The sequence below is a fragment of the Arvicola amphibius genome, chromosome 4 (genome assembly GCF_903992535.2).
Source record: "Arvicola amphibius chromosome 4, mArvAmp1.2, whole genome shotgun sequence".
Lineage (NCBI taxonomy): Eukaryota > Metazoa > Chordata > Mammalia > Rodentia > Cricetidae > Arvicola > Arvicola amphibius.
Window position 1 is genome coordinate 26,919,410 of NC_052050.1, and position 25,678 is coordinate 26,945,087.

General features: G+C 45.0%; 1 protein-coding gene across 1 annotated transcript in view; it reads left to right on the forward strand.

Annotated features, from left to right (window-relative positions):
- The first annotated feature begins 224 nt into the window (after positions 1-224).
- Positions 225-25,678, forward strand: part of Acsf2 (acyl-CoA synthetase family member 2) — a 41,304-nt gene continuing 15,850 nt past the window's right edge. Inside the window, exon 1 of the mRNA XM_038325171.1 lies at positions 225-468. Coding sequence (XP_038181099.1) covers positions 341-468 — 128 coding nt within the window. The 5' untranslated portion in view covers positions 225-340. The remainder of the gene's footprint in view (positions 469-25,678) is intronic.

Consider the following 25,678-nt stretch of genomic DNA (forward strand, 5'->3'; position numbering starts at 1 on the left):
TTGTGAAACTTCTCGACCCTCCAATCTTAGCCGGGTGATGTTTGCGGGAAAGCCTTGTATCGTACTGCAGAGCGAGATTTGGGATCCCCGAAAACAAAAACAAAGAGAAACAGGGGTGGCTCTTCCAGGGCGGGATTGGAGGACTGCCGTTCCCACGCGAAGGTGGCCCTGGACTTCCCGGCCTCTCCTCGCCCCGCCCCGCCCCGCCCCGCGGGGACCCAGTCCTCCTCACCCCATAGGCAGAGCGACCCTCCCGCCTCCTCGCCGTTTTCTTCTTTAGCCCCCGCCTCGTTCACTTTCAAAGTTTATTCCGGGCCGGGACCTGCGGCGGAAGAGAGCCATGACTGTCTACCTCGGGATGCTGCGCCTCGGGAGGCTGTATATCGCGAGCCTGGGGGCGCAGGGACCCCGGACGCTGTTCTCTCGGCCTTGGCAGAACTCGAAATGGCACTGTGTCCGCCCTCTCAGGTACCCCGAGCAGCTCCCTGAAAAGAGAGGGGGCTGGGCGGTCCCCAGGAGGAGGGAACTTGGGAGTTCTGCAGAGCATGGCAGGGATTGACCCCACTCTGCGTGGCCCTTACTTACACTACCCTACCACCTAGGCAAAGGGAATAGCGGGCCCGGCTGGGGTCTGGGACTGCTGCTGATAGCTGCAGTAGTCCTAGACTAAGCTCAAATTCTAAATCAGGATTCTGTATGCGTCCCGTATAGCACACAAAGCCAGGACTTTTAATAGTACACCCGAGGAACAAGTTGAAAGCTGCCAGGACACTCTTAGCTGTATCCGCTTCAGTGAAAAACTCGGGACTGTTTAGGGGTCCTCAGGGCACTGAGTATAGCAGTCCCTTCTTTTCTCTGTTTTCTTTTCTTCCTTTTTTCTTTTTCAAGACAGGGTTTCTATGTGTAGCCCTGGCTATCCTGGAACACTCGCTGTAGACCAGGCCGGCCTCGAACTCACAGCGATCCTCCTGCTTCTTCCGCCCGGCTTCTTCCCCCTGTTTTCAATCATTGCCACATACTTCTGGGTTTGTTTTCATCAGTCCTCGGTGCAAGTGCCGGGAAGGGGTTGGCAGGAGAGGGTTGACTGAATAAAGCTAATGTGGCCAGGCACTGAAGGGAGATTGCCGTGGGAAGAGCCAAGGTTGGGAGAGCTGCCTGTGCCAAAAGGTTGAGTGGTGGTTTCTTCAGCATCCAGCAGGGGAAAGGCCTGCTCATAGCTGAACACGCTCTGCCACACAATTTGGCCTGCACATAGCTGAACACGCTCTGCCACACAATTTGGCCTGCACATAGCTGAACATGCTCTGCCACACAATTTGGCAAGCTAGCAAGCCTGTTGTCCATACTATTCCGACTGTGGGTGTGGGCAGGAGAAGTGGAGACTCAGTCAAGAGAGGGATATATCTCTGCAAAATAGGTTTAAAAGATACTACTAAGGCCACAAGGCAGTGGCATGTGCCTCTAAGGCAGAGGCAGGCAGATCTCTGAGTTTGAGGCCAGCCTGGTCTACAGAGCCAGTTCCAGAACAACCAGGGCAACACAAAGAAGCCTTGTCTCCAACTCCCTGCCCCCAATAAAAGAGACATTCCTGAGAAGGAGTTGGACAGATACGTTGGAAGATGCCTTTTTGACTGGAACTTTCAGATTACGACCTTCTGAAAACTAAGAAGCAAGCAGTGGTGTGTGTGTGTGTGTGTGTGTGTGTGTGTGTGTGTGTGAGAGAGAGAGAGAGAGAGAGAGAGAGAGAGGTGCTAAATAGGCACTCTCCCACTGAGGACTATGCCCAACCCCTGTGAAACCCTTTAACATCTCATTTCCTCAGGAGACCTAGGGGATTTTTACGGCTGGGTAGTGAAATGGGGTCCACTGGAGGGATGGGGGTCACTTTTTAAAGGAGGTTCTCCCACCTCTCCTCTCTATTGTCTCCCTAGGCTAACTTGACCCTTCCCCGTCCCTAGTTGACCTGTCTTACCTTTGAACTCCTGAGTATCCCTGCAAGCTGTTAGGACTCTGAGAAGTGACTCCCCAAAGTGCATATAGTTGTTGCTACTAAATCAGATCCAGTGTTACATAACTGCGCTTTGATTTGTGTGTGTGTGGTTCATGTGGACGTGTATATACATACCAGTGCACATGTGTGTCCATGCACATGTGTTTTAAGTGTGGGTGAAGGCGACTGCTCATTGCCGCGTGCTCTCCTCTCTCTACCTCACTGTTTTGAGCTTAGGGTCTTTGACTGAGCCTGGAGCTCACTGATTTGCCTAGGCTGGCTAGCCAATGTCTTCTAGGGCTCTTTCCTTCTCTGTCCCCCTCTGCCTAGCACTGAGAGGTTACAGATAGCTGAGCCACTGTGCCCAGCTTTTGTGCGAGTGCAGGCGATCCGAACTCAGTTCCTTCTGCCTGCACAGCAGACACTTTGCTGACTGAACCATTTCCCTAGCCCCAACATTCCTGACCGCTGACATTTTCCTGTGTAAACAAAGCAGGTCACTTACTTGCCTCAGGCCTGTGACCTGTGAGGCTTTCTAAGTCAGGCCTCAGAGAAACTGTGTCCAGAAGAGACCTATTTATCCAAGAGAGGGAAAAAAGATTTTCTGCTCATTGGTTCCAGATTCTTCCCCTTCCTCTCATATTTGCATCCTTCCTTGCTCTCTGTGGGCGCTTTTGTCTGGTTTGTCCCCTATTCTCCCCTGCAGAAGACTTCCCTCAGCTATCTCAAATATTCAGCTCACATCTCTCTCAGGGTATTCCCTCCCTGTGCCTAGCACCTCGGCCTCAGCACTCCGACCAGAACAACTGGTTTTAGGACGAAGGGAACCAAAGGGGAGCAACAGCTCGATGGTGTTCCAGGCATGATGGTGTGTGGGAAACTGTTGTCTCCCCCCCCCTTCTCTGATGAGGTTAGAAGCAGGCTTTGCTGCTACCCAGCACACCAGGTCACTCACCCCAGGTCCTTATTTGGGTTGTGTTTGTGTTTTGGGGGCAGTGTCTTAGTGTGTAACCCAGGCTGACCTGCTACTTGAAGCCATCAATCTTCCTGCCTCAGTCTTGGGAGGCCTGTATCGTCAAGCCCTGCTCAAGTTGCTGGTTTTGCCAAACAGGAAAGAACAAGAATTTGAATCAAGCTTGTCTTGGCTGCTCTACATAGATACAACTGGATCCTCTGCCCAGGCAATGCTACCTACCTAAGTAACATGTGTTACTTAGGGTGGTTAGTTTGTTGCTAATGAATGCTTACCTGCAGGCTGGCTGTGGGTGGATCCGTAGAAGCTTGCAGTTACTTTCTGCCTTTCCTTTGAGGTGGAGCTGACCGTGGATAGCTAAGATTTAGACTTGATTGGACCTTTGCAGTCCCATCAAAAGGCAGGAGTATTGAACCAGCCCCCATCCCTGACCCCAACCCTGACCCTTGACAGCTGGGGCTTTGCACAATGGCCTCCAGGGGAAAGTCTTTGGCATGGATGCCTGAACCTTAAGTGATTCAGGCTTTGGAAATGTCTCCCATCATTTTTTTTTTCCTTCCTTCTTCCTCCCTCTCTCCCTCTCTCCCTCCCTTCCTTCCGTCTTTTTATTGGCAGTACCGGAATCAAACACAGAATCTTGTACATGTTATGCAAATGGCATCCTCTGTTCACTTGTTTTGTAGGAAGAGTTTGTTGTCTTCAAATAACAATTGTCCGTGTGCTTTCCCTTTATACCCACAAAGGCACTTCTACCAGCCGCTCCATTCAGGATGCTGAGAGTGAGTGTTCCACCAGTCGAATACTGTGTTCTAAGACTTTATTGCGGCTCTGACTCCTATGGAGTTCTTTGTAGGTTGTAGGTTCCTTTAAGGGAGGTTATATTGAGTGATCATAGGACTTTATGGTATAATTACATATGGTAAATTGCATAGATCTTAAATGTACTGCTCGATGAATTTTAATGGTTTGTTTTCTATTGCTATAACTGAACGCCAGAGAACAGAGCAATTTGTAAGCCTCCCTTCAGAGGTTCATTTAGCTCTGAGTTCTGAAGGATGATGGGAGTCCAAGAACCTGGTGCCACTAGCATCTGCTTGGCACTGGTGAGGGCCATCCTGCTGGGTCATGACATGGCTCAGGGCATCACGTGGTGAGACCCTGAACACATGCCAGGGAGAGTCCTTTCAAAGAAAAGCTACTCCCTCTATAACCCATTAATTCACAAAAGCAGGACTGAGTTACTCCATTCCCAAGTGCAGAGGCTTCATGATCCAAAGGTTACTCTCTCTCGCTCTCTCTCTCTCTCTCTCCCTCTCTCTTTCTCTTTCTCTCTCGCTCTCGCTTTGGAGCCTTACCTGGAACTCACTCTGTAGACTATGCTGGCCTCGAACTCACAGGAATCCTCCTGCCTCTGCCTTTAGAATACTGGGATTAAAGGTGTGCGTCACCACTCCCTGGCTTCTCCCTTCCTTTCTTCTTTTATTTATTTTATTTTATAATTTTTAAAAATTTACTTTTATGCACATGGATGTCTTATCTGTGTGTATGTCTGTGTACTGCAGGCTTGCCTGGTGTCCTCAGAGGCCAGAAGAGGGCATCAGGTCCCTTGGAACTGGAATTCAAGATGGTTGTGAGCTACCATGTGGGTGGTACTTAATTAATGTTCTCATTTGGATTTTGTCACAAGTACATGTTGGTTTTCTGGAATAATAGTTGCAGGTTGGTAGCTGGTGTAAGTATATTACCCTGTGTGCAGCAGATGAACACCAGAGCTTTCTGGCTGGAGGGGTAGCTTGATGGTGCCATGTTCATCAAGCATGAGTCCTCTAGAAAAACAGCCAGTGTTTTTCCTTGTTGAGACATCACTTTAGCTCCGTGTTGTTCTGTCTTTGGAGAGAGGCCACAGACTCACAGCAATCCCCTGGCCTCAACCTCCCAATGCTGGAATTACAGCTATGAGCTCCCACACCCAGCTCTCCTTTTTATTTCTTCCTTCTCATTTATGTGGGTTCCCTTTCTTTACTTAAATAAATGTCGGCTCAAGGTTTGAGGGTAAAGTCCATCACGGCAGGGAAGGCATGGCGGCATGAGCTCTGGTGGCAGGAGCGTGAAGCAGCTAGCTGGTTATATTGTGTCCACAGTCAGGAAATAAAGAGAAATGAATGCTGGCACTCAGCCCTCTTTCTCCTTTCTCTACAGTCCGGGATCCAGATGGCGCCGCTCACACCCAGGTTAGCTCTGCCTCTCTCCGTTAAGCCTCTTTGGAAACACACTTAAAGACCCACTCCAGTCTCTGTGATTCCAAATCCAGTCAATTGTAACATGATTAACCAAACAGTGTGTGTGTGTGTGTGTGAGTGTGTGTGTGTGTGTGTGTGTGTGTGTGTGTGCGCGCGCATGAGCTCTGGTTTTCAGACCCAGGGCCTTGCACATGTTTATGTAAGTGCTCAGCCACTGAGTTGGTTTCAACACCCTCAGGTTTAAGGGTTTTTTGTTTTGTTTTGTTTTAATTTACATATGATGTTCAACTTGGTCAGAGTTCATTTTTCCCCCTGCTGAGGGCTTTTAAACATTTTCAGAAGTATTTATTTATTTGTGTGTGTTTGTCCATGCTTGACAATCTTCTTCCACCATGTGGGTCCTAGGGCCTGAACTCAGGACTTCTTCAGGATTGGCCGAAAGGACCTTAAACTGCTGAGTCATCTCACCGTTGCTGTCTCTGAGGACTACTTTTAGGGAGAAGCGTTTGTGTTTGTTAGTTTGTTTTTTATGGAGACAGGATCTCATGCTATAGCCCAGGTTAGCCTCAAACTCGTAATACCTCTCCTGCCTCAGTCTTGGAAATTCTGAATTATAAACATGAATTGAAAACCATAGGCCAAGTTCTCACTCACTCTGTAGCCAGGTTGGCCTGGAACTCTATAGCGACTCATGGTAGACTTCCTGCCTCATTCTCTTGTGTGGTAGGATTGTATGTGCACACCACCATGCTTGCTCTCTGAGGACCTTTTAAGAACATCACGTTATTTTTGTGTTTAGTGGCCACTGTCTAAATGGCCATGGGTTAAGAAAATGATGACTTATTGATGCTCTCGTTTTTGGATTTTGTCACAAGTACATGTTGGTTTTCTGGAGTAATAGTTGCAGGTTGGTAGCTGGTGTAAGTATATTATCCTATGTGCAGCAGATGAACACCAGAACTTCATGGCTGGAGGGGTAGCTTTGTGGTGCCGTGTTCATCAAGCATGCATGAGACTCTGTGCCCTGTTGTCTGAGGTTTTTGTCCTGCCCGGTTCCCGCAGTCGTTAAGTCCCAAGAAATCACACAGAGGTCTACATTAATCATAAACTGATTGGCTCATTAGCTCAGGCTTCTTATTAACTCTTATAACTTACATTAGCCCATTATTCTTATCTGTGGTAGCCACATGGCTCAGTACCTTTTTTAGTGGCATAGTCACATCTTGCTTCTTTTGTGTCTGGACACTACTGTAAAGGGAGTTTCCCTCTTCCCAGAATTCTCCTGTTCTCATTGACCCACCTCTACTTTCTGTCTGGTTGTCTCACCTATACTTCCTGCCTGGTTATTGGCCAATCAGTGTTTATTTAAAACATAATTGACAGACTATAGACAATTGTCCTGCAGCAGTGCCCTACCCCCAACAAAATAATAACAAAACAAAAGTTGTAATTTTATTTCAGGACAAGTAGCCTCAAACATACACTCCCAGATTAATATGATAAAGAGCTACATGTGGCGGTACACACCTGCACCTTCAACACGAGATGTGGAGACAGGATGATTATAAAACACCAGGTTTGCAGGTTCAAACCCAGTGTCAGGGGTTGTCCTTTCTGCCAACCAAGGCAACTAGACGGTCAATCACTACACCTGTGTCTAAAACTTAGAACAGCAAATCCTCTAAGCTGCTAATGACTGATGGCAGATAACCCGAGGGAGTGATATATTGGGACAATCAATCTTGGGGTGGTATGCAAGGAAGATGGGAGAAAAGAGCCTGATTTTGAGTCCCCTGTTGGTGCCAGCAAGTCCTCCCATCATGTGATTATTTTAGGTACCCTACTTAAGAAGGAGGCATTAACGCTCTGGACTTTTTTCTATTTTTGAGGCAGGATCTGACTAGCCCAGGCTGAGCTGGAACTTACTATGGAGCCCAGGTTAGCCTCAAACTCACAGTAATCCTTCTCCCTTAGCCTGTGAGCACAGAAGTCACAGGCAGGAGCTGCTCTACCTTGCTCTGGCCTTACTTTTTTTTTTAATTTTACTTATTTGATTTGATTTATATGTACCTGTGTATATTTATGTGAGTGTATGGCACGTGTGTGTGGGTGCCCGTAGAAGCCAAAAGAAGGTGTTGGATTCCCCTGGAGCTGGAGTGACGGTTGTGAGTGGATTGATGTTGGTGCTATGAACTGAATTGGGACCTCTGGAAGAAGAGAAAGTGCTCTCAACCACTGAGCCATCTCTCTAGCCCTAGGATTTTTTTTTTTTTTTTGAGGAGATAGTTTTGCTAGCCCATGTTGGTTTCTTAGTCCTGGGTTTAACTGATTCTCCAACCTCAGCTTCCCAAATGATTAGAACAATAATTAGTATCATCATGTCTGACACATTTTCCTTTACTCCTCTTAATTATATTCAAATAATAAAAATCCATATATGGTGGCATATGCCTGTCATTTCAGCACTTGGGGTGTGGAGGTAAGATTATCTAATGACAATCTCAGCAATATTTTGGGTTTTAGGCTAGCCTGGGCTACATAACGCAGGACATTTTGTTTAATATATATAAATTAGGGAAGATTGTTCAGTGGGGAAAAGGCATTTGACACCAAACCTGATAACTTAATTTAATCCCCAGGACCTACATGGTAGGAGAGAACAAACTTCAAACAATTGTCCTTTGACCTCCACACATATGCCATGGCGTGCTCTTGCGTGTGCACGCACGCACACATGCACACATTCTCTAAGCAAATAAATGTGATCAGTTTTTTTTTTTTATAAATTTTCAGAAAAAGGTGAAACAAAATTTCAAATGAGAAATAGGCAAGACATAACGTAACACATGACAGAATAGCAAACACCTGTGTCTCCATCACTCAGAAATAAAACACAGCCATACTTAATTTTAGGAAGTTATCCGTGGAAGAAACAAACCATTACAGATAAAACTGAAGTCCCCTCTCCAGTTTCATGTGTATGGGTGTTCTGCCTGCATGTATGTCTGCAGACATGTGCATGCAGTGCCATGGAGACCAGAAGAGGGAGTCAGATTCCCTCTAACTGGAATTACAGAGGATTTGAGTCAAGGATTGTGTGCGACCATGTGGGTGCTGGGAATCCAACCCTGGTCCTCTGGAAGAGCAGCCAGAGCTCTGAACTGCTGAGCCATACCTTCCACCCTGATGTCTCCTGTGTACCTTCCCTGTCATAAACCTAATTAGGTTGTATCAGATCGTGTCTATTACTTTGTTTCTTTATACCGAGATTGAATGCTGTGCTTTGTGTATCCTAAGCATTCTCTGACACAGGAGCTTCACCATTACCTGGTTTATAGTGTATCATTTGGTGTATACAACCTACATTTGTTAGACCTATAAAATGTGAACTTTTTTTCTTTTTTTTATTCATATGGGATACATATTATACCGTTGTGAACAAAACTAGCTCTTTAGTTCTCTCAACAGCAGATGTCTGCTCGTGCTGGTGCCTGGGGGTCTGGATTCTTGGCTTTCCCTCGTGCAGCCATCCGTGGCATGAGTGTCCTGTGCAACAGTAGGGTTGCCGAGTGGGGAAGCTGACACTGCAGCTTTTCAGGGTACTGCCCGGGAAGATCTGTGCTCCTGTGACTCCCAGCAGTCTTGCTGTTTTGGATTGTTATCCAAATCTTGCTGTTTTCCTATGTTGCTGCCAATACATAGAGTGGTCAGACTTTGAAGCACTTTCTGGGCCACTCTGCTGTGGTTTTAAATTTACATGCCCATGGCTATACGTGCATTTGTCATGTGGAATATTTGCTGTCCATGGCTCCTGTGACTCTTCCATTCAAATTATTTTCTTATTTATTGTGGTAGATTATTTGTCCTTGCCAAAAATGGGTTTCTTTATGACATTGTCATGCATACACATAATGTATGAAATCATATACATCCTGTATTTTCTCATATCCTCTTTCTGCTCCCAGTGAATCCCCTTTCTAGTTTCATGGTGTGTGTGTGTGTGTGTGTGTGTGTGTGTGGTGTGTGAGTTACATTGAGTCCCCTTTCTAGTTTCATGGTGTGTGTGTATGTGTGTGTGTGTGTGTGTGAGTTACATTAAGCTTGTTTACAGGAGCAGAAATGTGACTTTTACAGGATTATGGACATCTTACCAGTGGCTACACCACTGAAGAAAATGTTCCTCACCTCCCACCATCAACTTATTTTTATGTAAGTCTCCTAGGGTGAGATATTCATAAGCCCCTTCTCCTCCCATGACAGGATTTTGACAAACCCAATCTCAACTAAATTGTGTACTGGTAATCACAACTTCTCAGAAAATTCAGTATTTGGTACATCTCCTCTACCTTCCCTCAGCTTTTTTGAGATGCTCCCTGAACCTTGGAATGGATGGTATAGATGTCTATAGATTAGATATCTATGGACAGGCATTCAGCAGTCATTTAGTCTCTGTACTTTGACCAGTAGTAGATCTCCGCACTCACTATTGACCAAAGCTGCAGCCTAAGCTGACAACACAACAGCACTAGTCTGTGGTTATTGAGAAGTTAGTTTATGGGCAGACAATGTCCTGGGTTGTGTTTCATTGAGATGGGCTCTCATGTAGCTCAGGCTAACCTCAGATTCACTATGTAGTTAAGGATGACCTTCATTCAACGCCAGATCCGCCTGCCTGCCTTCGCCTCCCAAGTGTGCTGAGGTTCCATGCATGAACCACCACGCTTGGCCCACTTGGTTGTCTTAGTCTTATTGATCATTTACATTTTTGATATGTTATTTTTAATTATGCATGAGGGGAAGGTTTGTGTGTGTGAGTGCAGGTTCCCTTTGCAACCTGAAGAGGAAGTTGGATTTATCGGACCTGGAACAACAGGCAGTTAATGAGCTGCCTGATTTAGGTGCTGGGAACCAAATTCTGTTATAGCAGTACTTGCTCTTAACCAGTGAGCCATCTCCCCCACCCTATGTTTTTCCTATTTAAAAAAACAAACAAAACAAGTCAGGCAGTGTTGACACACACCTTTAATCTCAGCACTTGGGAGGCAGAGGCAGGAGGATCTCTGAGTATGAAGCTCTATGAGTTTGAGTCCAGCCTGTCCAGGACAGTCAGGGCTACACAGAGAAACCCCATTAAAAACCAACCCCCAGGGCTGGAGAGATGGCTCAGAGGTTAAGAGCACTGACTGCTCTTCCAGAGGTTCTGAGTTCAATTCCCAGCAACCACATGGTGGCTCACAACCATTTGTAATGAGGTCTGGTGCCCTCTTCTGGTCAGCAAGTATACATGCAAGCAGAACACTGTATAAGTAATAAATAAATCTTTAAAAAAAAAAAAAAAACCAACCCCCAAACAAAATAATCATATGTATGCTGGATGTGGTGGCACACAACTTTAATCCTAGCATTTGGGAAGCAGAGGCAGGTGGATCTCTGTGAGTTCAAGGCCAGCCTGGTCTACATAGAGAGTTTCCAGGATAGCCAGGGTTATATAGAATGACCCTGCCTCAAAAACCCAAAATAAATAGATTAATTAATCAAATTAATAACTAAAAATAAATTACATTTAGGATGTATGTACCATGTCATGAATGTGGAGGTCAGAGGACAACTTGTGGGAGTTGGTTTTATCTGTGCTTAAGGATCGATCTCAAGTCCGGTAGCCAACAGTTCTGCCTGCTGAGTTAGCTAGTTCACTGGCCTTGCATCAGATACCAGAAAGAAAAGGACAAAGGTCAGTGTTAGTTCATGACTTGGTTCTAATTGGCAATGGCTTTTGATTTCATTTTAAAAGCTTTGCTGGTGACTGGCATGACACTTTCACTAGCTGACCCTCATTTAGGAGATGCTCCTGTAGTTCTGGGCACCTGGCATCGGCTCTGCCTAGCTTTCCTCTCTAATGGTGTCTGAAAAGACCAAGAGGCCTTGCCCAGGGCCTGGGGCACTTCAAGTTTCCAGCAGGGTGCATCTGTTGACCTCTGGTTCAACTTCCAAGAGCCATACCCAATAGGTATGACTTCAGGAGGCAAAACAAACAGTTTCTCCTCATGGGCCTGTTTGCTTCAGGAAGCAAACCTCTTGGTATTTTTTTAATAGAGTTAGTGTTCCTTTAAAAAGCCTTTTTATATAATTTGTTTATTCCATCTATCCATCTACACACATGGACCCACTGCACCTATTTGAAGGACAAAGGACACTTTGTGAAAGTCACTTTTCTCCTTCCACCTTGTGGAGATAAACTCAGGTCATCAGGCTTAGCAGAAAGCACCCGCTGAGCCTTCTCGTTGCCCTGTTATAGATATGCTGGTGTCCAGGAGGCCAGGAGAGTGTCAGCTCTCCAGGGACTGGAGTGACGAGCCACCATGTGGGTCATCTGGAAGAGCAGCTAGTGCTCTTCATTGCAGAATGAGCGCTCCAAACCCCAAGATATTTTAATACCAACTATAAACCCAAGAATTATTTTTTTTTTATTTTTTTTTTTATTTTTTTGGTTTTTTCGAGACAGGGTTTCTCTGTGGCTTTGGAGCCTGTCCTGGAACTAGCTCTTGTAGACCAGGCTGGTCTCGAACTCACAGATATCCGCCTGCCTCTGCCTCCCGAGTGCTGGGATTAAAGGCGTGCGCCACCACCGCCCGGCTTAAACCCAAGAATTAAAAGAAAGAGGGGCGCTGGGAAAGAAAGCAGGACAGCCCTGAGTCCTGGAGTGGGCTTTCTCAAAGAAGAGTTACTTTGTTGCAGTTTGAGACAATGTCTTAGGTGGAACAGGCTCAGTGTGTAATTGAGGACAGTGTTTAACTCCTAATCTTGGTGTGGCCACTTCTTTTATTTCCAAACAATGTTTCTTTATGTAGCTCAGGCATGGCCTCAAACTTCCTCATCCTACTGCCTCTTGCCTTCTGGTTGCTAGAATTACTGGCCTGCACCACTACACACAGCTCAGTGCTTCTTGATTGGCAGCTCACCCCCTTTCTCTAATTCCCAGAAACTCTCAGTGCTAGGGCTGAGGACATCACCTTGGTGAGGGATGCCAAAGTGCGTGCCATAATCATCATGGTTTCTGCACCCATTGTCACTCCCCTGAATTATCAATCATTCTTTTATTAATCCTCTAGTCGGGGAGCTTTAGTTAAACTTTTCTTTCCTTCGTTTTTGAGATAGGGTTTCTCTGTGTAGCCTTGGCTGTCCTGGAACTTGCTCTGTAGACCAGGCCAGACAAGAATTCAGAGATCCACCTGCCTCTGCCTTCTGAGTGCTGGGATTAAAGGTGTGCATGGGGCCACCGCCACCACCTAGTGGTGTCATGGAATAATCTTTTTGTACACTATGAAGATGTGGCTTCATCAAGGAGCCTTCTGATTGCTTTAATAAAGAACTGAATGGTCAATAACGAGGCAGGAAGAGGTTAGGCGGGACTTCTGGGAAGAAGGAGATGAATCTAGGTGTGGGGAGATGCTGGAAGACATGGAGAGGAAACAGGAGGTGCAAAATGGAAGAGAGATAAAAAGCCATGAGACAAAACATAGTTTAATATAAATGGATTAACTTAAATTATAAGAGCATAGGTCAAACTTTCATAATTAACAATAAGTCTCCTTTTTTTGTGAGCTGGTAGCCTAAAGAAAATTCTGTCTACAAATGGCACCCAATGTGAAGCCATGTATTTCCACATAAGGCCCGAGAAAGCATAAGAAAAAAAGTTTGGAACACGGAGTCAAATGCAGCTTCCTAGTGACCGCACTCTCTTGGATAGGCTTGGCAGCATACAGAGACTTGGCTATGGGCTATTGCCTGCAGCCTGGAGCCAGCTGCCAGTGCCACACACTAAGCTGAGCTGTGGGACAGCTGACATAGCAGTTTAAGATTTGTCTCATCTGGTCAGAAAATGCTGAAGATACTTAGTAAAGTCAGGTCCAGATACACACACACACAAAAAAAAAAACTCTAAAAAGATACAGTATATTTAAGCATGTGCTTAGATACTGAAGAAAAAAAGAAAATGGATATAGACAGTCATAGAAAAAATAATTTAACAATAATAAAGTATTTAAAGAGAAAATAAAATGATACAAAATAATAAGCCATGTAAGCATGAAAAATATAAAACAGGGCACTGAAGCACGATTAATAAAAACTCAGGGTCAGAAATTCAAGTTCAGCCTGAAGATCTGAAAAGCAAAACAGTCAGCCACTGGCTCTTACCTCTACCTCAGTCTAAAATGGCGATCCTGCCTCCTGGAATCTCAGAATGAGACTGTGTCTGAGCGCTGTCTCCCCTACCACCTGCCCTTTTATATTCCTTTCTAGGGGTGGGATTAAAGGCGTGCACCACTGGGATTAAAGGTGTGTGTTACCATATCCTGGTCTATAAGGCTGACCAGTGGAACTGTTTTACTTTCAGATCTTCAGGCAGTCTTTATTTATTAAAATACACTTGAAATGCCACTTCAGGATACTTCATTAATTTTTAATTTTTAAATGCTAATGAACAGAGACTGGAGCTGCTAGGAGACATTGGATTATGAAAGGGACTGCTAAAGTAAACCAGTCTATATACATTAGAGATGTCTTGACTTCAGAATGGAGGTCATGAAATATGTTACATTGGGGGAGAGGTTATACTTTTGTTTTTCACAGGAAACAAGAAGCTATGAATTCCTTCAAAATTAATAAAGATCAGATATAATCAGGGAAGAACCCCTGAAAATCCTGCCTACAAACTTAGAGAAATAAAATAAACGTAGACAAACTACAAGACAGTTGATGTTTATTTTACCTGCTTTAACATAAAACAAAATAATCATCTTTGGCTGGCCTTTGTACCACACACAGTCTATACATGTATTAGTACAGATATGTATGTTACCTTTGAAAGTTTTGTGTTTTCGGGACAAGGAGATCAGACACCAATGAAAACAGGTGGCCCAGGTGATCCAGCCTCTCAGATGCCTCTGTTGTACTTTCCTCAGAGTTCTGCATCCAGAACAGCTCCAAGGCTGTTTGCTGAGACGGTTCAGCCTCACAGACTATTCTAGCCAGGACTACCAATAAACCTTGCGCTTTCCCATCACACAGACTGTATAACAAATGTCATGCCTAGCTCTCCCAGGACTTGACTATTATCCCAGTTTTCTCAGGGTCCCCTAAAGATGTCATTGCACAAGTCAACAGGAAGCAGTCTAGAAAACACAATGCTCACATTTCCAAGAGTCAACATGGGTGGTTTTTGGTGGGTTATGAATGCTTGTCATCATTTGTGGGGGGTGGTTATAAATTGTTATTGGGCATGGTCAGGGAGAAAACTAAACAAAGGAGATTAGATTCAAGGATCTCTTTCTGAAAAGGGAAAAGGGGACATATAGTATAGAAATGATGGGATAAAAGAGTAGATTGTTGAGTCTATTTTTGAATAACCACTAGTCTCAAATACTGGTATAGAATTTTGTATATTGATACAAATTTAAGGTTATTTTTGTTAAAACATACTTCACATCTATTTTTACTCTTGCTTAAGATATTGTAGCTCATTTTGCAATGTAATGTGAATTTCTAGTCCTTGAAAGGTATTATTATAAGCTATCTAGGATAATAAAGAAATGCAGGTTAGTAGTTAACCACCTTTAGCAATCAAACTTGTCGTGTTATGTATGTTTTCAAAGTCAAATAGCGATATATTTTAGATAGACAGGTAGTCTTCAAATACTTCAAAGATCTATAGAATATGGCACTTAAAATGTTTTAATAGCATAAGGCTTTCATGATAATGAAACATCATTTTACTTCAAAAAAGGATGATGGCCATCAAAGAACCTCCATATGGATTTTGCTTTCTTTGTGGCAAAAGTTAGCCATTTGGGCAAGAAACTGCCCTTGCCTCAATTATTAACAGTATGCTGTCCAAATTGAACAAGTAGGACACAAAAGAAGGTGACTGCTGAACTTTGCCAAGACAAGACAGCACAATCCTTCAAAATTCCTGCTTCATGGAAAAGTCTGTCAGATATTTTAGGTCCAAAGGCTGAAGATGGATGCCCCAACATTACAGAAGAACCTTGGGTAACTGTCCATGCAGCCAGATGTCTCTGTTGTTTCTTAGTTTTGGAAGTTGCTTACTCTGCACTTGCTGTTTACTCTGGTAACATTGTATCCATCTGGAGTCTTTGGTGGAGTTGAAGACTAGATAGTTACTGTTGCAGTTTTCCTTAGTTATGATAGAAGGTAAATTAGGTACAAAACTTTGGACTTTACAAGATAGGATTAATAATGGAGTATTTTCTCTGAATTTGCCAAATGCAAATTTGCCATTGCAAATGTAATTCTTACCTGGGTAAGTGTTCTTATTGTAAATAGTTTTACTATGTTAGAGTTAAAACCTTTCCAGTGTTGCAGAATAATCTTTCTGTGAAGATGTGTCTTTGCCAAGGCACCTTGATTGGTTTCATAAAGAGCTGAATGGCCAATAGCTAGGCAGAAAGAGGTTAGGTGGGATTGCTGGGTAGAGGAAGAAGAGAAGAGAAATCTAGTCATGGCAGAGACGCCAGAGGACATGAGAGAGGAAACAGAAGGTGCAAGATGGAAGAGAGGTAAAAAGCCATGAAACAAAATGTAGGTTAATATAAATGGGTTAGTTTAAGTTTTAAGAGCTAGTCGGGGGCTGGAGAAATTGCTCAGTGGTTAAGAGCACTGACTATTCTTCCACAGGTCCTGAGTTCAATTCCCAGAAACTGCATGGTGGCTCACAACCATCCATAATGAGATCTGGTGCCCTTTTCTGGGGTGCATGTATGCATGCAGGCAAAACACTTTATACATAATAAATAAATAAATCTTTAAAAAAAGAGCTAGTGGGACAAGCCTAAGCTATAGGCCAAGCTTTCATAATTAATACCAAGTCTTGTGGGTTTTTTTTTTTTTTTTTTTTTTTTTTTTTTTTTTTTTTTTTGTGAGCTGGTGACCCAAAGAAAATTCCATTTACTTTGCAGGTTTTTTTTTTTTTTTTCTTTTTTAACATACCACTCCCTCTAGTACAGTGCTGGAAGTTGAACCAAAGCCTTAGATGTGCTAAGCAGAAGCTCCACTCTGGCCTTTACCCTCCACCCTAAGGCCTATCCTTTTACTGTTGCTTTTGTTTTGTTTCGGGAATGTTTTTGCTTACATGTATATATTGCACCACATGCTCACATGCCTGGGAAGACTAGAAAAGAACATCAGATCACCTGAAACTGGAGTTACAGATCTCTGTCAGCTGCCATGTGGGTGTTGAGAACTGAACCCGGGTCCTCTGTGCAAGAGCAGTAAGTGCTCTTAACCATCCCTCTGCCTGCCCCACCCCACCCCCTTCTCTTGGTTTTTCAAGAAAGGGTTTCTCTGTGTAGCCCTGACTGTCCTGGAACTCGCTCTGTAGACCAGGCTGGCCTCAAACTCAGTGATCCACCTGCCTCTGCCTCCCGAGTGCTAGAACTAAAGGCGTGCATCACCATCCAGAATTTGTCTCTCTCTTTTTTTGAGACCGGTACCCCTGGTTGGCTTTGAGTCAATACAGAGTCAAGGCTGAGCTTGAACTTCTGATCTTCCTGCCTCTATCTTCCAAGTGCTGGGATTAGAGATGTGCACCACCACAACCCATTCATGCAGCGCTAGGAAATCAACCCCAGGGTTTCATGCATGCTGGGCAATTACTCCACCAGCTGAGCTCTAGCCAGACTCCCTAAGGCGATTTTGAATTCCGTCCTGCAGTCCTGTCTCTAGCCTTTTTTAGTATGAGTCATCATACTGATTGCACACAGTCAACGAGAACACCTGACTTAGGCCCCATGAGGAGCTGCCGTTTACTTGAGCTGCTGCCTGAAGCACTGCAGAACACTCAGTCTTTCCCAGGAATGCCCCCCTCCCCCGCACAGGGCTTCTCTGTGTAGCCCTGGCTGACCTGGAATTAATTCTGTAGACTAAGCTGGCCTCAAACTCGCAGAGATCCTCCTGCCTCTGCCTCCCGAGTGCTGGGATCAAGGGCGAGCGCCACCACTGCCTGGCTCACAAGAACGCTTTTATAAAAAAGATTTTACTGCATTTTATTTTCGATTTGTGTGTATTTGTGTGCGTATATGCTTGAGTATGATTGCCTGCAGAGGCCCGAAGAGGGTGTCAGATCCCCTAGAGCCGAGTCCTGCGCTGCCCAATGTGAATGCTGGGAAACTCCCAGCAAGCACTCTACCAACAGAGCTACACCCCCAGCCTCTTGCTTATCGTTTCTCGTAAAGCAGAATCATTAATTCCTTGAGTTGTCATTAAAGCCTCTCTGCTGAGTTTCTGAGAAATTGCATCGTGAAGCTGGTCATCTGGGTGAATTCTCGTTTCTCTCTGGAGCGCTATCCCCGTCTTACCTTCTGGACCAAAGCTTGGCATCCGGGAAACCTTATCCTAACAATTAGCAATGGTAATAAGCTCTCAGCCCTGTTCCTGCAGCATGCAGATCCAGGTCCGAGCCGGGCTGCAGGGTGCAGTCACAGCGAGCGAGGAACTCTGCAGAAAGCACAGACTCCCGTCTTGTTTACTGGAACCCCCAGAAGCAAGAGCCTAATATGTTTAGAACAGAACTTCTTTTCCGGAGGAATTGCGAAGCTAGAAACCACCAACAGATGTGTTTTCTTGGCTTGCCTGGCATTATTTACTGATGTATGTACATATTTCGCACAGACGTTAATTCATGCTGCTTGAAAAAAATAAAGAACGGCAAGTAGATCCAGCAATCTGCTGTTTATTGGTTATGACTGTATCAGTGGCAGCTTAGTTCTTACAAAGATTTTTTTTAAAAAAAATATTTATTTATTATGTATACAATATTCTATCTGCATGTATTCTTGCAGGCCAGAAGAGGGCACCAGACCTAATTACAGATGGTTGTGAGCCACTATGTGGTTGTCTAGAATTGAACTCAGGACCTTTGGAAGAGCAGGCAATGCTCTTAACCTCTGAGCCATCTCTCCAGCCCCCATAAAGATTTTTTTTTTTTTTTTGGTTTTTTCGAGACAGGGTTTCCCTGTAGTTTCTAGAGCCTGTCCTGGAACTAGCTCTTGTAGACCAGGCTGGCCTCGAACTCAGAGATCCACCTGCCTCTGCCTCCCGAGTGCTGGGATTAAAGGTGTGCACCACCACCGCCCGGCCATATAGATTTTTTTAAAAAAACTTTATATTGACGTATACTAAAGGACCAGAAAAGTATGCTTTTTAATTTTTATTTATTTATTATTATTATTGCAGTGTGGAGAGGGGATTCACCTGAGTGTCAGGTCACACAGGGGGCAGGGAGAGGACAATTTTGTGGAGCTTGTTCTCTCCTTCTACCTTTAAGTGGGTTTGGGGGTTGAACTCAAGACTTCAAGACTGTCAGGCTCTTGGGCAGTGTTCTTACCCGTTCACCATCTCCGCAGCCCTAGAGTATGCTTGTCTTAAGTGGTTCTAGGTGACTGCAAGTTTAGAAGGATGAGTGCCTTCAACCTTGAAGGGAGGTAGGATAGTTCTCTCTGCTTTCTAGGGAGACACTTCTGTAGGTGCAGAGATAAGTGGGTGCTGCAAAGTAAAGGGGGCAGTTGCAAAATGCAGGCAGAGGTGCCAGGCTTTCTTGTGGGCTGGAGTCAATGATCTTTAGCAAAGGCACCTTCTAAATACCTTTTACAGCTTATAGGTGTGTGCTACTACTCCCCATGCTCTACGGGCTCCTGCCTCCCTCCTCCTCTTTCTCTCCTTTCCCTTCATTTTCTCTGTGGGAAATCAAACCCCACCCTCTCTACAAGAACATTAAGCACTCTTAACCCCTAAGACTTCTCTCCAGCACTGCTTTTTATTTTAATTTGCCTTTCTTTTAACTTTGTGTGTTTTTGGTTCTGTGCCTGAACTTACTTTGTAACCCAAGTTGGCCTTGCGCTCTGTTGTGGTCCATGAGTTACATTTATTAAAGCATATTTGTGACAGAGTCTCTTGTGTCCCAGGCTGGCATCACGGTTGCTATGTGGCTGAAGAGGATCTCGACCGCTTTTCTGGCTTCCACTTCCTTTTCTCTGGGGTTTCAGGCAAGATTCTGGGGACTCGGAATGACATTTCTCGAAGGCTTTCCAAGGATCTTTGTTTCTTTGAACCTTTTTGAAGATGAGGTCAGAGGACGGTTCCATGGGTTACAAAGTCTAGGGCATCTGCTACACCACAGGAGAGTCAGACACATTTTTACTGCCGACAAGTTTCATAACTTCGCTCCTGAGTCTTTGAGAGCAATCTCCAGCAATTTCAGACATGGATCTAGCTGCTTTATCATTCATATTTCAAATACCTCTACAAAAAACGAATATTTTCTCTATGTGGGCAATCTACACTATGCATTTTGTTAATTGTGCTGGCAATTAACTTTCAGCAAGGGAGAGATTTCAACCGTACTCCTGGATGGCAGGGTTCCTTTCTTCCCATGATCCTTTATTTTCCCAGCCTGCCTCACTTCCTTGTACCGCCTGTGTTCTGGGACTAAGGCATGCCACCATACTTGACTCGGCTATCTTTTATTTATTATTATTTTTATGACTCATTCAGCTTATCTGGTTTCATCATTAGTTCCTTTCCTGTCCTTCCTTCATGAACCACCTACCAGCAATAATTCACTGTTGAACTTGCTTACTGGTGATGGGAATTTGGACAGTTTCCATATTGGAGGTGGCACAAATATCCCAACCTGGCTTTGGAGATTGGCTCATGGGTGTGTGGGGTCCTGTATCAACTTGAGCTGTCAATCTTCAGAGAAGGGGTTGACAATCCTAGTAGTTCTGCCATCACTTAAAGTCTCAAGGTGTCTGTCAAATTCAGATCTCGGTGCATCTGGAAGCCAGTGGTTAAGTCAATGAGTCACTAAGGAGGATTTTAAGGAAATAGAACCAGAGAAGGAAGTACAGGCTCCAGTTTTTAACCACAGCCAAGGTCTGTCACCCACATAACAAATAACAGTAAATTAATTACTTAGTAAGTGCTCTCCCCTCCCTCCCTCAGATGCTGGTAGCTAACTCCAGACTTCATGAAGGTCAGGCAAGTGTTGTGCAATAAGCCACGCCCCAGCCCTTGTGTGATTATTGGAATACCTTACTGTATCAGTGATTTTCCTCTTCTTTTTTTTTCGAGGTCTTTATTTAGTTTCATTTTATCTGTTTGGATATTTTGCCTGGATGTGTGTCTGCTTTGCCAGAGGCCAGAAGACGGTATTAGATGCTTTGGGGCTGGAGTTACAGACAGACAGTTGTCAGCCACTGTGTGGAGCCAAGAATTGAACCCCAGGGACTCTGGAAGAGCAGACAGTGGTTTGTTTGCTTATTTGTTCTAACAGCCTAGGCTGTCCTAGAACTCACTCTGTAGACCAGCCTGGTCTTGAACACACTGAGGTCCGCCTGCCTCTGCCTTCTGAGTGCTGGGACTAAAGGCGTGTACCACCACTGCCCAGCTCAGTCAGGGCTCTTAGTAACTGAGACAAATCTCCAGTCCCTTGGTTTTATGTTTTTTAGATGTTTCTGGAATTTTTTTCAATTTTTTTTTGAGAAGTTGGTTTTTGTTGTGTGTTTGTCTGAGATAGGGTCTCACTCTGTAAGCCAGGTTGGCACTAAATTCACAGCCATCCCCTTGCCCCAGGTGCTAGGATTCCAGGCCTGCACCACCATTCCCAGCCTTTTCAAGGGTTTTCTAGCTGCAGTTGTTGGTTCTTCAGTGAAGAAGAAGGACACCGAGGGCAGTTGTAGCTTCCCTGCAGGCATGCACCACATCATGTGGTCTGGCCCGACGTGTCCCATGTTCAGACCTCAGTCAGGTTGACCTATATCTTGTCCAGACACAGCAGTTCTGTTTGGGCCAAGCTCCACGGTCATTTCATCAAGATCTCAGAGCAGGGAAACTCTGTTAAGCTCTTGGCATCCTCCTTCCCTTCCTCCCTCCCTCCCTCCCTTTCTTTCTGTACTGGGGCCACGCACACACTATGAACTAGGTTCCCATGCCTCTTGTCACACTTTCTTGTTCCTACCAGGAAGATCTCCCCAGCCTGCATTACATCCGGGTCCTCTGGAAGAACAGCCAGTGCTCTTAACTGCTGAGCCATCCTTTTCTTCCTCTTCCCCCACCCCCTTTCTTAATAGGAACTCCTGTAGTTTCCATTGTCTTCAGTTTCCCTGTGTGTCTGAGGGGCCTTCTGCTTCTGCCTTCTGATCCACACACTATGCCTGGATTATTAAGTACTGGGAGCTTGAACTCAGGGTCTTATGTGTGCCGAGCAAGTTCTCTATTAACTGAGCTAATTCCCCAGCCCCAGAGTCCTTTCCTTTCATGACCCACAACGTTCTGTGTATAAATGGAGTATCATGCTTTACTTGCCTGTTCCTCTGCTACTAGGTACTTGGAGAAACCTTTCGGCGATTAAGAATAATGTTGCTATAAATATTCATGTCCAAGTTTTCGTTCTATCAAAGAACCAAGTTAGGGTCTGAAGATGACTCAGCAGTTAAGAGCGCTTGCTGCTCTGGCTGAAGCCTTGGGTTCGGTTCCCAGCACCTGCATGGCGGGCTAACAACATTTGTAACTCAGTTCCAGGGGATCTGTCACTCTCTTCTAACCTCCTTGGACACTGAGCATGCGTGCGATGCACATACATACATGTAGGTAAAACACTCATATGCTTAAAGATAAAAAGAAAAAAACCTAAAACAAAACCAAAATTTTTGCAATGCTGTCTTAATTTTTTTTTTTAATGAGATAAGATCTCATGAAGCCCCAGTCTGGCCTCAAACTCCCAGCCTAGCCTAGGATGACCTTGGAGAGGATGGTCCTTCCTTTTCTTTTATTTCCCCAGGGTTGGAGTTATTGGCCTGAGCCTCTAGGTCTTGTTTGTGTGCCTTCTGGTGATCAAACCTAGGGCTTCCTGCATGTCCTGTCTACCCACAGAACCGCAGCCTTAATCAGTCACCTAACCATCTCAAGCACCTGTTTTCTTATCTAGAATACCACGTTCCATAAAACAGAGAAGAGTGACGGGCTGGGTGAAGGGGCTGGCTGTGTAAATGGGGGTGGGGGGAGACACCTAACTAAAATAAAAACAAAGAACACAGTGAGCTTTGCAAATCGGCCTTTTCTTTTGTAAAGTTGGACAGAGACAGAACTATGGGAAAATAGCTGATTAGTTAATTTCGGTTTACTGGAGGTTGCTCCCGCCCCCACCCTTAGGAATCGGACTCAAAGCCTTATGCATAGAAGCTCTCTACTATGGAGCTCTATGCCTGTCCCGAAGGACACGTGTTTGTCTGTGTGTGATCGTATATCTGTGACCATGTATGTGACTGTATGTGTGTGTGACCGTGTGTGTCTGTGACCATGTGTGTCTGTGACTGTGTGTGTCTGTGAGACCATGTATGTGTGTGTGGTCATGTGTGTGTGTGGTCATGTGTGTGTGAGTCTGTGTGTGATGTGTGTGTGACCATGTATATGTGTGTGTGACTGTATGTGTGTGTGATCATGTAGTGTGTGTGGCCATGTGTGTGACCATGTATGTGTGTGACTCTGTGTGTGTATGCGTGTGTGTGTGAACATGTATGTTGTGTGACCATGTGTGTCTATGACTGTGTATGTGTGGTTGTGTGTGTGTGAGACTGTGTGTGTGTGTGTGTGTGTGTTAAGACAGAGAGGACTTTGTTATCATGTAGACTGAAGCAGACCTGTTTAGAAAATAAAGCTATTATCTCCTTTTTCTGGCTTTTTAAATGATCAGGGTAATAGCTGAGTTTTATTTGATAGCTGGGAGCTTTAGACAGAGTGACTTCATCTTAATTTTTGGTCTCATTTGCCAGAGCCCAGGGCAAGCACCTAGCTCCATACCAGAATCTCCTGTAATTTGTTGTAGGGGTGGGGTGGGGTGGGGTGGGATGGGGCTGGGTGTGGTGGGGTGGGGTGTGGTGGGGTATGGCTGACGTTTAGTGTGTGGTGTGTATATGCATGTTGAAGTAGGGGAGAGGTCAACTTGAGTGTCTTAAATTGCTTTCACCTTGTTTTTTCATGTCAGGTTTGTGTGTGTGTGTGTGTGTACACAGCTTGTGGGAGTTAGTTCTCTCCACCACGCAGATTCTAGGGATTCGACTCAGATCAGTGGACTTGGCAGCCAGCTGAGCCACCTCCTCTTTCTGAGGCTGGCTCTCTCGCTCAATCTGGGGCTCCATAGATTTGAATGGTTTAGCTGACTCCCCTCCCCCAGTGCTGATTTTACAGTCACCAGCTACAGTGCCAGCTTTTTACGTGGCTGCTGAGGTTCCAAACCCCTGTCCTCATTCTTGCATGGCAAGAACTTTGTCGGCAGAGCTGTTTCCCCAATCCAGGCTCCTGCCGCTTTAACTGAGCAGTTGGAACACACTTGTTTTGAGTCTTTCAGGCGGTATATTCCTATAGGTGGAATTGGGGGGCCACATGGCTATCCCGTGTTTCACTTTTGGAAGACCACACCCTACTTCCCAGGATGGAACCCTTTTACACTCTCACCAAGCAATGGACGAGGACTCCGGTTTCTGCAGATCGTCAGTGACGCTTCCAATCACTTACTCGGGTTTTTTGTTTGTTTGTTTTCTACCTTCTACTTTCTCAGTAAAAATGAACCATATCTCATAATAATTGTGTGTGTGTGCATACACACGTTCATGTGTGCAAGGGTGCACATGTTTGTGCTACAGATGTGCGTGAACATGCGTGTGGAGGCCAGATGGCCCCAAGTATCATTCCCCCTCAGCTGTCTACTTTGGTTTTTAAGACAGAGTCTTTCATTGGTCTGCTGCTCTCTGGCTGGCCTGTGGGCCTAAGAATCATCTTGTCTCTACCTCTCCAGGGTAGGAATTTCAAGTATACACCATGAAGTCCTGCTTTTTGTTTGCTTGCTTGGTTTTTTGTTTGTTTGTTTTGTTTTTGTTTTTGTTTTTTTTGTTTTTTTCAAAACAGGGTTTCTCTGTATAACAGCTCTGGCTGTACTGGAACTTGTTCTATAGACCAGGCTGTTGTTTTTTGTTTTTGTTTTTGTTTTGTTTTGTTTTTTTTTAGACAGGATTTCTCTGTGTGTCTTGGCTGTCCTCAGACTCGCTCTGGAGATCAGGTTTGAACTCGGAGAGATCCTCCTTTCTCTACCTCCCACGTGCTGGGATTAAAGTTGTGCTCCACCAGCATGCCCAGCTTTTTACATAGGTTCTAAGAACCAAACTGGGGTGTTCATGCTTGTGTAGTAAGCAATGCCCTGAATTATCCCCAAAGCCCCTCAGAGAGGGTAGTAGTTTTGGTTTGCATGCTGTTTGCTTGCTGCAAAGATGAATGTGCAGACCAGTGCTGAGAATTGAACCCAGGGTCTCATATACATCAGGAAAATGGTCTTCCACAAGCCGAGGCCCTCGGCGCCTTTGTCCATGTTCAACAGGCTGTTTGCTGGGGGTATCCCACACGTTCCAGACACTCAGGCTGCACACGCAGTGTGAACACGAGTTGCCAACATTGAGACAAGAAAAGAATGTTGTTTTTTTTCTTTAACTTCCTTGTTTTCAACTTCTCTTATGAAAATAGATCTAGACTCGAAGTCCCACATACTAACCCTCTAAGGGCACCTTTAGGTGACGTTGCGTTCTGTCTCTTGTCCCTCATACTACTTCCTATGTGACTTCAGTCCTGGCCACAGAGGGCCTTGGGTTTTGCAATCCGCAGTTGAAGCTGCAGAGTTACTTCTCTCTAGTTATTGAGACTTGTCGGCTCTACTGGCCCTTCTCCAACTTTTCCAGCTTCTCCCATGCGCAGTGAGAAGCATACATTTCGCGGCTACCCTGTGGGTCCAGGTGTTCAGGGTGTGTGCTGAGGAGTAAAATGCTCAGGCCTTTGAAGTGACTAAATGGCTGGGGTGGTTCCTGTGTTTATGAGCAAATGATACTGGTATGAGTTTCTACAACTCCTTTTTTAAAGCATTTCATCTATTTATTATTTTATGTTTTTGATTGTTATGTTTTGTGTGTTTTTGCCTGCATGGTCATCTATAAATGATATGCATGCAATGCCGGTGGTGGCCAGAAGAGGACGTGTGATCTCATGTGTCTTGGGGTTTCTACATCTGTGAAGAGACACCATAACACAGGAACTCTTAGGAAAACGTTCAATTGGACTGACTTGCTTACAGTTCAAAGGGACATGGTGGCATGTGGGCAGACATGGTACTAGAGAAGGAACTGAGAGTTCTACGTCTTGATCCACAGGCAGCAGGAAGTGACTTGAACACAGTTTAAGCATAGAAGACCTTAACACCCACTACCCACTCCCCTACCCCCCCCACCCCACTCCACAGCCCCACACCCCACACCCCCACCAGTAACACACTTCCTCCAACAAGGCCACACCTCCACAAATGTCACTCCCTTTGGGGGCTGTTTTCTTTCAGAATACCACACCCTGGAACTGGGGATACAG